General features: G+C 33.3%; 1 protein-coding gene across 1 annotated transcript in view; it reads right to left on the bottom strand.

The window, feature by feature from the left end:
* Window positions 1–14,574, bottom strand: part of LOC306653220 (intermembrane lipid transfer protein VPS13B-like) — a gene marked incomplete at its 5' end in the record, with an annotated part of 899,457 nt that overhangs the window by 778,730 nt on the left and 106,153 nt on the right. Inside the window, 3 exon segments of the mRNA XM_079126163.1 lie at window positions 1,897–2,066; window positions 8,856–9,047; window positions 14,195–14,282. Of these exon segments, the coding sequence (XP_078982289.1) occupies window positions 1,897–2,066; window positions 8,856–9,047; window positions 14,195–14,282 (450 nt within the window).

Below are 14,574 nucleotides of genomic sequence, written 5' to 3'. Positions count from 1 at the left end.
CTGGGTTCAATTCCCTGTACCAAAACAAAAAAAATGAGTTATTAATACCAGAAATGAAAGAGATATATCATTAAAAACCATGAACATTAAGAGATTAACAAAGAAATACTATAAACAACTCTATACCTACCAGTTTAATATTTAGATAAAATGAGCCAATTCCTTAAAAGACACAAAATGATTACCTTGGGTTTAGTTATGACTTTAAGATATGACTCTAAAAACACATTTTATAAAAGGAAAAATTAGTAAGGTGAACCTAAGTAAAATTAAATTTTCTGACGTATAAAAGATACTCATCAGAACGAGAAGATAAGCCACAGACTAAGGGTAAATATTTGCAAATGATACACACATTTGATAAATGACTATTATCCAACATATATAGTAAACTCTTACATGTTAATATTAAGAAAACACACCCTTTAAATATGCAATAGATTTAAAGAGACATATCACCAAAGAAGATATACAAATAAGCATATGAAAAAATTCTTCATATCACATGATATCAGGAAATTCAAGTTAAAACAAGATTAATTCCACACCTATTAGAATGGCAACACCAAATGCTGGCAGGGATATGGAGCAACAGGAGTGTTCATTCATTGCTAGTGAATATTATCACATCAAGAGACAGTTCAGCAGTCTCTTTAAAAACTAAACATACTCTTACCATATAATCCAGCAATTGCCCCTTGGTATGTACTCAAAGGAGTTAAAAATATTCAAGTATATAAAAACCTGCACAGTCATGTTTAATAACAGCTGTATTAATAACTGCCAAACCTTGGAAGCAAAAAAGATCTTTCAGTAGATAAAAGGAAAATAAACTGTGATAAATCTAAACAATGGAATAGAAGTGAGCTTTAAAATCACTAAAAAGACACTGAAGACATCTAATTGCATAGAGTGAAAGAAAAAATCTGAAAAGGTCACATATTGTAAGATTCTAACTATAAGGCAGTCTAACTATACAGTATTCTGGAAAAAACACACCAGGAAAAAGATCAGTGATTAGGGTGAAAGAAGTATGAACAGGAGTACAGATTTTTAGGTTAGTGAAACTTCAATGTGATAGATACCATTTTGGGAGACACATGCATCATGCAGTTGTCAAAACCCACAGAATGTAAACAATAGTGAACCCTAAGGACAATTGTGGACTTAGGGTGATAATGATGTTCCAAGGGAGGTTCAGTAATTATAATAAATTTACCACTCCAGTGGGGAAGGGTGATCATGAGGGAAGCCATCCAAATGTATGGACAGAAAGTATATGGGAAATCTCTGTACCTTCCACTCAATTTTGATGTGATCCTAAACTGCTCTAAAAAATAAAGTCTATTTTTGAAAAGTTAGGAGATAACAAAAATGGAAATGACAGGAAATACTGACACGTCAATTTTCTCCAATGAAATTTTCTCCAAACGCAATAATCATTAGTGGTCCATATAGAGCAAATATTTTACAAAATGAAATTAATAAACTAATGCCTCATATTTACTTCTCTGCCATATTCTTTCCCCTTTTTTCGCTTTTTTGTTTGTTTGTTGTTTTAACCAGGTATTGAACCCAGGAGTACTTTAACCACTGAATCACATCCTCAGCACCCCCAACTTTTTTTTTTTTTTTTTTTTTGAGACTGGTTCTCACTAAATTGTTTAGGGACTCACTAAGTTACTGAGGCTGGCCTTCAATTTTCAATCCTCCTGCCTCAGCCTCCCAAGTCACTGGGATCACCAGTGTGCCCTACTGCACGTGGTTATAGTTACTAAGAATTACCAATCAGTTACATTGCCTTCACTCCATGATAGATAAAGATATAAGCAGAAATTTTATTTAGTAACGACATACATGCATACATGAGGGGGGAAAAGTAAACTGTAATTATACCTTTCCTCCTATAATGACAGGAAGCAAACAATCCAGCAAGTTGAACTCAGCCATGAAAATTGTACAGGTACATTTGAGGAGAGTAACACTTGTATGTCGAGTAGGAATATACTCCTCCAAAGAAGCCACTTCGTCAGGATTCAATATTGTTTCATTTTCATCCTTCATTTCTAAAATGAAAAATGACCCTTAATGAAGCATATTTTTAAATACTTAATTTTCTTAAACAATTGAAAAGTGAACTAATGAGTTCCAAAATTTTAGGCGAAATTCTATTTTTTCTTTTCAACAAAGAAGCAACTCTAAGTTACTTAAGAATGTCATATAAATTACTCTTTGTTACTCTGCTATAACAAAATTAACTAATTTTTAAAATATTTGGTCATGTTATTTCCATTTCTGCTTTTTTAAAAATGCTTTTTAGTGCATTATAGTTATATGTAATAGTGGAGTCCATTTTGACATTAATTAAACATGTATGAAATACAATTTGCTATCTTTTGGTCCCCAGTAGTTCCTCCTCCCTCTCCTTCCTCCTGTTCCTCTACTGATCTTCCCTCTATTTACCGTTTTCTTTTAATTAGTGTGTTGTAGATATAAAGGTAAAATTCACTATCCCAGCACCAAAAAAAGAAAATTCACTGCAGTTTACTCACGTATATTCATGTATTTACACAGCATAATTTGGTCAATTTTGTTTTGCCCTTCTTTCCTATTCCTGTTCCTCCTTCCTCCTTGTCCTTTACAAATTGATCTTCTATTTTCATGAAATGCACCCCGCCCCCAACCTTTTTCTTATTTTGGACTAGCTTCCACGAGAGAAAACATTCATCCTTTCACTTTCTGAGACTATTTCACTTAGCATGACACTCTCCAGTTCCACTCATTTACTGGCAAAAGTCATAATTTCATTCTTCTTTATGGCAAAAAATGTTCTTTGTATATATAATATTTTCTTTATCCATTCATCTGTTGATGGGCACCTGGGCTGGTTTCATGACTCAGTTATGATAAATTGTGCTGCTGTAAACATTGATGTGTCTGTTATCACTATAGGCTGATTTTAATTCTTTTGGACAAATACCAAAAAGTTGGATGGCTGGGTTATATGAGTTATATGGTGGTTTATTCCTAATCTATTGTGGAGATCTACAACACTTCCAAAGTGGTTATGCTAATTTGCAGTACATGCATGAGGGTACCTTTTCCCCCACATCCTCACAAGAATTCACTATTTTTTGTATTCTTGATTATTGCAATTCTAACTGGAATGAGAAAATTTCAATGTAGTTCTGATTTGCATATCCCTCTTTGATACAGATGTAGAACATTTTTTTGTATATTTGCTCTTCATTTGTATTCTTTTGAAAAATGCCTGTTTAGTTCTTTTCTCCATTTATTTCCTGGGTTGGGTTTTTTCCCCAGGGTTAATTTTGTTGTTGTTTTGTTCACTTCCTGGGAATTTAACCCCCTTTTGTAGGAGTAGCAGGCAAAGATTTTCGTAAGCTCTGTCTTTAGTTTTGCTGTGCAGAAGCTTGTTAATCTGATACTTTCCCATTTATTGATTCTTGTTTTTATTTCTTCAGGTTTAGGAGTCTTGTTAAGGAAGTTGGTGCCTATGTCAATATGTTGTCAAGCTGACCCTATGTTTTTTTCTAGGAATTGCAAAGTTTCTGGCCTAATTCCTAGGTCTAATTTTGATTCGCTTTGAAATGACGATTTTAATTTCAGGTTGAATTCAGATCAAATTTGAATGGACTTCTGTGCAAGAAACTAACCAAATACTCATCAACATTAATGTGGATAAATAAGTTACAATATACAATAGAAACTTACACTGCAATAAGAACAAATCTCATAAACATAATATGAGCTAAAGCCTGAGACAAAAGGGCACATATCGTGTAATTCCATTTATGAATTCTAAATAAACAAAACTAAATTGATGATGTAAGTAAGTAAGGGTAGTCGTTACTCTTGAAGACAGAATATTTGGTAATGAGAAGAGGATTTTTGAAGAGCTGCTAAGTTTTTATTTCCTGACCAATTAATTAGATGTGGTTAGTATGAAAATTTCACAGCACTCTCTCAAGTTTTGTGTACCTTCCAGTATTTATATATATATATATATATTTCAATACAAAGCTAAGGAAAAAAGAATACAGGATAAGTGCTAGTAACTTAAAATTTAATACATATGCACTCAAAAATATATGTTTATGAATATACAGGAAGCTCTTACTATCCTCAGTACTACTGTGAAAGAATCTGTTCTCAGTTATGGTTCAAATATCAAATGCCAATTTATATTAACTAAGTAATTGCATAAATTACAAACTTATAGTTCTTTAGTCTACAAATCATTAGGTAAATTATAAATGAGCATCCTGATCAAAAAACAATAACGTCACTTCTCTCAGTTGTGTCAGGTTTACATTGTGGTTACAGTACAACTGCTACTGAGCTCAGGATAAGAAGGCAAAGTAGTTGTATTGCCTAATCTGCCACTGATAAACCTATATAACTTTTTTTAAAAAATGAATAATCCAAACAGAAATATAAAAAAATGCTGCAAAGAAAACAAAAATTGGTAACAATGGAAGTGAAATTCTAATTGAACATAAATGGAAAAATAGAAGAGGTAACCTTGGAAGTATCAACACTGGATCATTTCTAAAGACTTGAAGAGAATTCAGTAAAAACAAACACGACATAACAAGGTGATAAAAAGAATGAGGATGTCTCAAAGTGACATAAGCAAGTTCATAAGTTCTCATTAAAGGGAAATATAAACTCTGAGGTTTTCAAGAAACTACAAGTATATAGCACAAAATAATGGACTCTTATCCAAAAGTAGAAAGCAGTTATGACAATTTATCAAGGCATAGGAAAGACAGTTCATATTTTAGGTTATACCAGAAGACAATAAGAACTATTCAAACAACTCATTAAATTTTTCCCACAAACTTATTTTTAAAGTTTACTTTTATAATTCTTTACTATCCTTTAGATTTTTCACTTTTCTATATGTTTATAACCTATAATGAGTTTTGAGGGGGCTGAGGTTGTGACTCACTGGTAGAGCACTTGCCTAGCATATGTGAGGCACTGGGTTTGATTCTCAGCACCACATATAAAAAAAATGAATGAAATAAAGGTCCATCAACATCTAAAAATTTTTAAAAATAGAGTTTTGAATGTTTTGCCAAAAATTTCTAAAGGTTTTGTGATAATCCTAATTTTTCCCCAATTATTAAGATCATTTTGCATGGTAATTTTTATAGTTCCAAACCACTACAGAACATGAGGACTGTTTATATATTAAACTAATATCACCTGTTTTTTTAATTGAATATTACATTCTTTAGATGGCCAACTGCTTCAAATGAAGACTAGTTATATGTATGACATAATTCCATTGTAGAAGAGATTGCCAATTACCTTGGAGTAGTCACTGCTTCCTTTTGCAATTAGCAATAAAACTCTCTGAATTTAACTCAAGTATATGCACTTCTTCTACAGATTACATTGTAGTTATATGCACATGTCACTCACCATTTTGGTTAGTGGAATGACAAAATCATTTCCTTAAAATAAACTACATACATACCATTTTCTTCTGTCCTCCCTTCTTGCTGATTAAAATTAAATACTGTAATGGTGAGCCAACACTGATCACTACTCTACATCACTAGCTCTAAGATAAAAATAAAAGAGTTATTAGTAGAGGTTGGGAAGGGTGGGGAAGAGGGTGGATAAAGCAAGGTTAGATAGCAGGTACCAAAACAGAGTCAGATACAAAGAATAAGGTCTGATGCTCCACACATGAAGGGATGGCTATAGTTCACAGTAACCTATAAAGTATTTAATGATGATCTAGAAGAAATGAGTTTGAAGTCCTCAAACATAAAAATATGGTAAGGAGAGAGAAATACTAAAATCACCCAGATTATATAAGTGCATGAAGAATGCATGTGTTAAAATATCACAAGCCAGATACAGTACAACAAATACAGAATGTTCTAAGTGATATCTACTTAGGTGTATAACTAACCCAAAAGAAGAAAGACTACCATAACAACAAACAGTGCTTACTGGAGCAATTGGAAATGCAAAGGCAAATAAATATCTATCTACCTATAACATATTCCTATGGAAGAAAAAGAATTCAAAGTAGATCAAATTAACATATAAAATGAAAAATTATAAAAGTTTTAGAAGAAATAAGCAATCCAATTAAAAATGGGAAAAAGAAATAAACAGATATTTTACTGAGTGAAAAAAAATATAATGCAAATGAGCACATGAAGAGGTTTTCAACGTCATCAGTCAAGGAAGAAATGCTACTTAAAACCACAATGAGATTGCAGAATGTTAGTTAAAACTACATACCTATCAGAATGGCTAAAATAAAGACTGACAATACCAAATGGTGGGAAGATGTAAAGAAACTGGATCACTCATTCATTGCTGATGGAAATGTAAAATGGTACAGCTGCTCCTGAAAACAATTTGGCAGGTTTTTTTTCAAAAATTAAATATACAACTACTAAATGATCTAGAAACTGCACAGTTGGGTATTTATCCTAAAGAAATGAATTTTGATGTTCTCACAAACACCAGTGCATAATTACTAAGACCAGCTTTATTTGTAATAGCCCAGGAAAAGACTCATTCCAAATGTCCTTCAGTGAATTCACAAACTTTAGTAAACACATACAATGTAACACTACTCATCAATAAAAATAAACTACTGATACAAGCAACAGCTTATATAAATCTCCAGAGAATTACACTTAGCAAAAGAAGCCAATCCCAGAAACATATACTGAATGATTCCACTTATATAATGCTGATGAAATGATAAAATTCTAGAAATGGATCACGTTAATAATTTCAGGAGTTAGGGATGAATGAAGAGAGAGGGACAAGATAGATGGATGAGGCTGTAATGCAACACAAGGAACCTTTATAGTGTCGGAATTGTTCATTTTGAATGTGGTCAGGGACAGACAAACCTACATGGCTGATAAAATTGTGTACACTTAACACACACACACACACACACACAAATGAGTACAAGTAAAACTGGGAAGAGCCCATTTTTTAAAATAATGAATAATGTACATTGACTGGTAATTACTATTTAAGTAGTAAGTTAATAACTTCCTTACTCAAGATTTTCCAATGATTTCTATCACATTTAGAATAAAATTCAAGGGCATCTTTTAATAGCTCAGCAGCTGGTAGAAGACTGTAGACTGAACAGACATCTATAGAATAAAATCCAAATTCCTTTGACCCTGAGGTCTAACAGAGTGATGTCTAGCTCTCTGACTTACCAGTATTTATTATGGTCCACCTATTATAGCCTGCTTTTCTCCTTTTATAAGCTGCCAAATGTCCCTACCTTAAGATTTGCTTAAACTCTCTTTTCTCAGGCAACTGCAAGACTCACTTCCTTACACATTCATGGGTCAGTTCATATATAAACTCTTCAGAGATGACTTTCCTAGCTACCTAACTACAACAAGTCTCCTCTTCCTCTACCTTTAGCACTCTAACCTATCTTCTTTTATTTTATTCTCATAGCACTTATCAATGTCCAAAATAATATGCTTACTGTTTACTCTGTCCAACCCATTAGGATACAAGGACAGAGATTTCATTTCATATATTTTACCTGCCACAGTATCCTAGTACACAGAAGAGTATCTGGCATGACATAGGTATTTGGTAAGTTACAATCCACAAAGGCATGAACATGTCAAACACCGTGCACTAGGCACTATCCTTTTTACAAGCACTTTTTACACACACTATCTCATTTTGTGCTCACAACAATATTTGGACATATACCCTACTATTTTTTATCAGTTAGTATAACAGTAAGGTTGCTGTGTAAAAAAGTAAAATAGAAGTTTCAACAGAAAACACAAGTTTATTTCTCTTACACAACAACTAGTCTAAGGGACATGGTGCTACCACAGTACTAAGGACCTAGGTTCTTTTTACCTTGCTGCTTTGTCATCCTTAGCCCTGCAGCTTTAGCTCAAGGTCTAGGATAGCAGCTCCAGTTCCTGCTTTTATATTTATTTCTCAAAAGAAGGAAAGGGAGAAGGAAAAAGTATACTTTTTTCCATTTAAAGTCATGACCCAAAACTCCAAACATATGAAGTTCATTTCCCATCATAATAGCCAGAATATGGTCATACAAGTATAACCAGGATGTAAAATATTTACTTCCATTACAGAAGTTTCTATTATAAAAACAAGAAAAATGGATATTGGGAAGACAATTAGCCTCCTCTCTCATAATAATTGAACATAAGACAGAGAAAGAGAAATGGCAGACCAGAAATGTTCATTAAATTTTCTAAGGTTATTAAAAAGTAGGGTTCAGATTTCAAGTCAGTCTGACTCCATACGCAAAGTTCTTCACTACTATTGTATATTCCTTCATTACTATATTCTGTTCTATTCTACTCAAGAGCTTTATTTTATTAACAAGGAATATATATTTTTACAAAATTGATAACCACACATGTACAAAAAACCTAGTTATATAAAAAAAATTCCTTTTTACTAGTAGTACCAACATTTCCTTAAATGTTAAATATGTATTTTTAGAAACCATGTTCATATCTGGCTCTTAGACTCCATTAATGTGAAAAATAATGATCATAATTCACAAGCACACACTGGAATGGGCCTCACAAGGATATGACAATTAAATACCTGCAAATAAAATACTGATGCAAGTACTGATGATTTCCAATTTTTTTCCCTCTCCTAGAACTTGCATACACAAGTACATTCTCTAAATTGACAGAATACATAAAAGTCCTTGCTGACAAGCAAAGTATACTAAAGATGGAAAGTTAACAAAACAGGACAAACTGGAGTACATAATCATTCAAATCAACTAGCATAGATTCAGAATTAAGTCAAAAACAAACCTGGTTTTAGCCTGCTATATGGTTCATATTCATGTTCCAAGGCACAAACAATCATTTTCAAAATCCTATGTACTGCACTGCTATCCAAGCGAAAATCAAGGGGACCTACAACAATAGTTTTCGTAGAATTCTCTTGAACTGTTCCCAAATCTTCATTTCTCCCTGAAGTAAAGTCTTGTTGAATTGCAGAACCTATAAGAAGTCCAACTTTATATTAGTAATTTAAGTATCAATCAGATATACAAGTATATATTTTAATATTACACTTTTATCTTTTTAGTTTATTATAGCTAAATGCCTAAAAAGCATTTCTCAATCAGCTAGATACACAGAGCCCTCATTATTTATCTTTATATCCATGTACATTCCTGTTATCTAATGTTACAACAAGGGCTATAGTCCTTCTTAGAAATTACTCTATAAAACCTAAAGATCTTAAATCCATCATATTTTATTTTTGTTTTTGTTTTTTGGGGGGTACAGAAGATTGAACTCAGGGGCACTCAATCACTGAGCCAAATCCACAGTCCTATTTTTTTTTTACTTTTTATATAGAGACAGGGTCTCGCTGAGTTGCTTAGGGCCTGGCTAAGTTGCTGAGGCTGGCTTTGAACTCCTCACCCTCCTAACTCAGCCTCCCTATTCAACACGCCCAGCAGATCCATTGTTTTTTAACTAGAGACACTTTGGAGGAAACTGCACTTCACTACAATTTATCTTCAAGTGTCACTGAAAATTAGTTTAACATTATATGTTCATGAGGGACGTTGAGGGTACTGTATCAACCATTAAAATTAATGTTGTTACCTGCAATCAAACATTCCAGAATAAAACTATTGTGACCTTGCTCCATGATGCAGAGTCCTATATTCCTGTATCCTTCATCTGCCCTTATACTGAAGAGGAACAAAAGGTTTTCTAAAGAAATCTTGATTCTAGCTACAGACAAATCTTGTTATCTAATATGTACTCTTCTTTAATCACACATCTGATGTAAATATACAAATTTGTTATTATATGTGACAATATAAAATTTTTAATTCTTAAGCCATTTTGTTTATTCAAAGAGGAAAATAAGGCTCTCCAGCATTAACTAAAGTTTAGAATCTAGAAAAACATAATAAATACAAAAAGTCTGTATCTATACTTTCTAATAACAAAAATTCAAAGAATACAGTTAATCTTTAGTGTCAGCATGAATGAACTTTAATTTATTACTTTTTTATTTACTAAGATGACTCAGCAAGCAGAAATTTTTTAAGGTGACTATGTAATATAAATATAAAATCAGTAAGTCCATGCACAGACTTACTTGTCAATTAAAACATACAAAGTTACCACACACACCTCAGATACAGCATCTCCAAGATATATAAAGAACTCAAAAAAACACCCAAAAAACAAATAACCTAATCAATAAATGGGTTAAGGAACTGAACACATTTCAGAAGATGAAATATAATTGATGAAGAAACATATGAAAAAATGTTCATCATCTTTTGCAATTAAAGAAATGCAAATCAAAACTGCTCTAAGATTTCATCTCACTCCAGTCAATATGGCAATTATCAAGAATACAAGCAATAATAAGTGTTGATGAGAATGTGGGGAGAAAGGTACACTCATACATTGTTGATAGAACTGCAGATTGGTGCAACCACTAAGGAAAGCAGATGGAGATTACTCAGAAAACTTGGAATGAACCCACCATTTGACCCAGTTATCCCACTCCTCAGTTTATACCCAAAGGACTTAAAATCAGCATACTACAATAATACAGTTACACCAATGTTAACAGCACCTCAATTCACAATAGCTAGATTGTGGCACCAACCTACATGCCCTTCAATAGATGAATGGATAAAGAAACTGTGGTACATGTACGCAATGGACTATTACTCAGCCATAAAGAAGAATAAAATTATGGCATCTGCAGGTAAATGGATGGAGTTGGAGAATATGCTAAGTGAAATAAGTCAATCCCAAAAAAACCAAAGGCCGAAAGTTTTCTCTGATAAGTAGATGCTGATACATAACGGGGTGGGGGTGGGGGTGGTAAGGGAAGAAAGGAGGAACACTGGATCGTGTAGAGGGAAATGAGGGGTGGGGAGGGGGCAGGAGAAAGGAAAGATGGTGGAATGAGACAAACATCATTACCCTATGTACATGCATGATTACAAGAATGGTGAGACTCTACATCGTATACAACCAGAGAAATGAAAAGTTGTACCCCATTTGTGTACAATGAATCAAAAAAAGTACAAAGTTAATCTTACACATACTTCTGATATGCATATTTAATACTGACACAGAAATCAAGTATACATAACACCATTCACATCTACTGTAAAAGGTGATGGGAATTAAAAAGCTAATACATGTAATACACTTAAAACAGAACTCTGCATTTAAATTCAATAAATATTAGCTATTATTATCACCCTCATCCCTATATAAGTGATTACAGGTTCACAAAAAGAAACATGAACATTTAAATATAGCTACCTAAAAGCAAAAAAGGAAAAAATAAAGTGAAAAAATATGAAGCATTTAAAGTACATTGATATTCATAAAGGAATAGTGGAATTTTGTTATTTTCTGGGAAAAAAAAAAAAAGGTCAGCTCAGCTTGTAAAATTAAGAAAATAGATGTTGCTGGGCACAGTGGAAGCTCAGGTGGCTAAGGCAGGAAGATCTTGAGTTCAAAGCCAGCCTCAGCAACAGAGAGGTACTAAAGAACTCAGTGAGACCCTGTCTCTAAATAAAATACAAAATATGGTTGGAGATGTGGCTCCATAGTGAGTTCAATCCCTGGTACCCCAAAAAAAATTTTTTTAAAGTGGATGGAATCAAGACAGATTTTGGAGAAGAAATTCAACCAAAAATAGAAAACGACAATAAATTTAATTCTAGAATAGAAAGAAAGAGTGCATCATGATTACAGCCAGTTTCTGGTTTGAACAACTAAAAGATAATGGTACAATTTTCCAAGAAAAGGTGATCAAAAATAGAGGAGGGATACAGGTAGTAGGTGGTCAGGGGGATGTTAACAATTCAATGTTGAACATACTCAGTTTTAAAATATTTGTGAGACACAAAAGTGAAAATGTCAAGGATGCACTGGATATTTAATTCTGAACCTTTAAGAAATCTAGACCAGAAATTCACATATGGGCATCAACAACATAAAGTACTTCAATGCAAGAAAAGAATGGGATTATTTCAGTAGAGAGTTCAGGAGAAAAAATGAGTTCAGAAGACTGACTGATAAAAACAAGATTCAGAAAACATTGCAAAAAGAAGAAGGCAATCCATAAAGAACTCAAAAATCTTTACACCAAGAACACAAATAACCCACTCAACAAAAGGCCTAAGGAAATAAGCAGACACTTCACAGAAGATCTACAAGCAATCAACAGATATATGAAAAAATGTTCAACTTCTCTAGTAATAAGAGAAATGCAAATCAAAACTACCCTAAGATTCCATCTCACCCCAATTAGAATGGCGATTATCAAGAATACAAGCAACAATAGGTGTTGGTGAGGATGTGGGGAAAAAGGTACACTCATACATTGCTGGTGGGGCTGCAAATTAGTGCAGCCACTCTGGAAAGCAGTGTGGAGATTCCTCAGAAAGCTTGGAATGGAACCACCATTTGACCCAGCTATCCCACTCCTTGTCCTATACCCAAAGGACTTAAAATCAGCATACTACAGAGATACAGCCACATCAATGTTCATAGCTACTCAATTCACAATAGCTTGATTATGGAACCAACATAGATGACCTTCAATTGATGAATGGATAAAGAAACTGTGAAATATATACACAATGGAATATTACTCACCCATAAAACAGAATGAAATTATGGCATTTGCAGGCAAATGGATCAAGTTGGAGAATATCATGCTAAGTGAGATAAGCCAATCCCAAAAAAACAAAGGAAGAATGATCTCTCTGACAAGAGGATGATGCTACACAACGGGGGGTGGGAGGGAGGCAAGAATGGAGGAAGGATGGATTGTATAGAGGAAAAGGAGGGGTGGGAGGGGTGCGGGAAAGGAAAATTAACAGAACGCAACAAACATAATTTCCCTATGTATATGTATGATTACACAAATGATACGACTCTACTTCATGTACAACCAGGGAAACAAGTTGTATCCCATTTGTTTACAATGAATCAAAATAAATAAATTATTTTAAAAACAAGAAGAAGGCAGAAAATTACTCTCTTCTCTCTTCATTAGAGGAAATTTACTTCAATATCAACTCTTCTGTGAGGTCTTCAACCCCTCAAACAAAATTTGTTAATTTCTTACCTGGACCTCTCTCTCCTATTCATATGACTGTTCCTAACAAACAATATAATGACCATTAATTTAAATGCCTAATTCAGTACTACTTGTTGGCTTCTTGAGAAACATTTTGATGTTCTACACATCCACAGTACCTATCACCTAACATATGTTAGGCTGGATCTTAGTCAAAAAGCTAAGATACAATAACATAGCACAGAGAAATCATTTTTAATACAAGAATATGAAAAATTTAAAAGGGAATTTTCAATATAAAAAGACCAAATTAATAAACACATCATATATGTACATAAAGTATCAAATGGTGAAATATTTTAAAACATCATTTACTTCCTATAATAAAATAAAATAATAATTACATAACAAAATTATAAAACCTATGGGTTTATCAAATGTGGGATAATTTATTTTGACTTTTTTGCTTTGAAACAAACTATTTTGGGGGGAGTATGCAGGGGGGCATACCATGTATTGAACTCAGGGGCACTCAACCACTGAGCGACATCTCCAGTCCTGTTTTGTATTTTATTTAGAGTCAGGGTCTCACTGTGTTGCTTAGCGTCTTGCTATTGCTGAGGCTGGCTTTGAACTCACAATTCTCCTGCCTCAGCCTCCTGAGCTGCTGGGATTACAGGTGTGTGCCACCACACCCAGCACAAACTTTCTTTTTAATAAAAAGACGTATACAACCTTCAAAATGAATTCAGTTCAGAAAATAAACTGTTCTTTTGGACAAGTTAATGTGATATGAAATTCTATCTTCACATTTTTAGTATTTAGTACATATATGAGAACTGTTGGTTATACAAAATGTCTTTTCAATCAGCTGTACAAAAAGAAAATGGACAAAATTGCCAATATTACAAGAAAAGTATAATATAACATTAAAATTAAACCATTCCCCAAGTACCAGAAGGTAAATCTAACATAACAGAATCCAACTAGTCAAGGGCCAATTAACTCTAAAGATGCCTTTGTTTCTATTGTTCAAAGAAAGGCAAACAAAAGAAGCCAATACCTTTGCCATTGGTGCTATCCATTGTGTACAGGTAATCCATGTAAAAAGCCCCAAACCTTTGCATTCCAGCTATCTCAGTATATGTCTCCTGTCAACAAAGGAATGCAAACAGACATTATACAGAAGAAAGTTGAGTTTAAAACCTGATAGATACCCTTACATAGATTTTATCAACTCAAAGAATTACCAAAACAAAAGCACAGAAGTTAACCAAAGAATTCACTTCTGAGAATGGTAATGTTTCCTTTACTGCATACTACACAGGACATCCATAATTCTACTAGACATTTTGACCACTTTATCCATAACATCTAGTTAATGAGTACCTATAATGGAACAGATATTATACTCTTGACCTTTATCACTATCACAAAACTGTC

This window comes from Sciurus vulgaris, assembly GCF_902686455.1.
Source record: "Sciurus vulgaris genome assembly, chromosome: 1".
Taxonomy (NCBI): domain Eukaryota; kingdom Metazoa; phylum Chordata; class Mammalia; order Rodentia; family Sciuridae; genus Sciurus; species Sciurus vulgaris.
The sequence above is the reverse complement of the archived record's forward strand: the minus strand, read 5'-3'. Positions and strand labels throughout refer to the sequence as shown.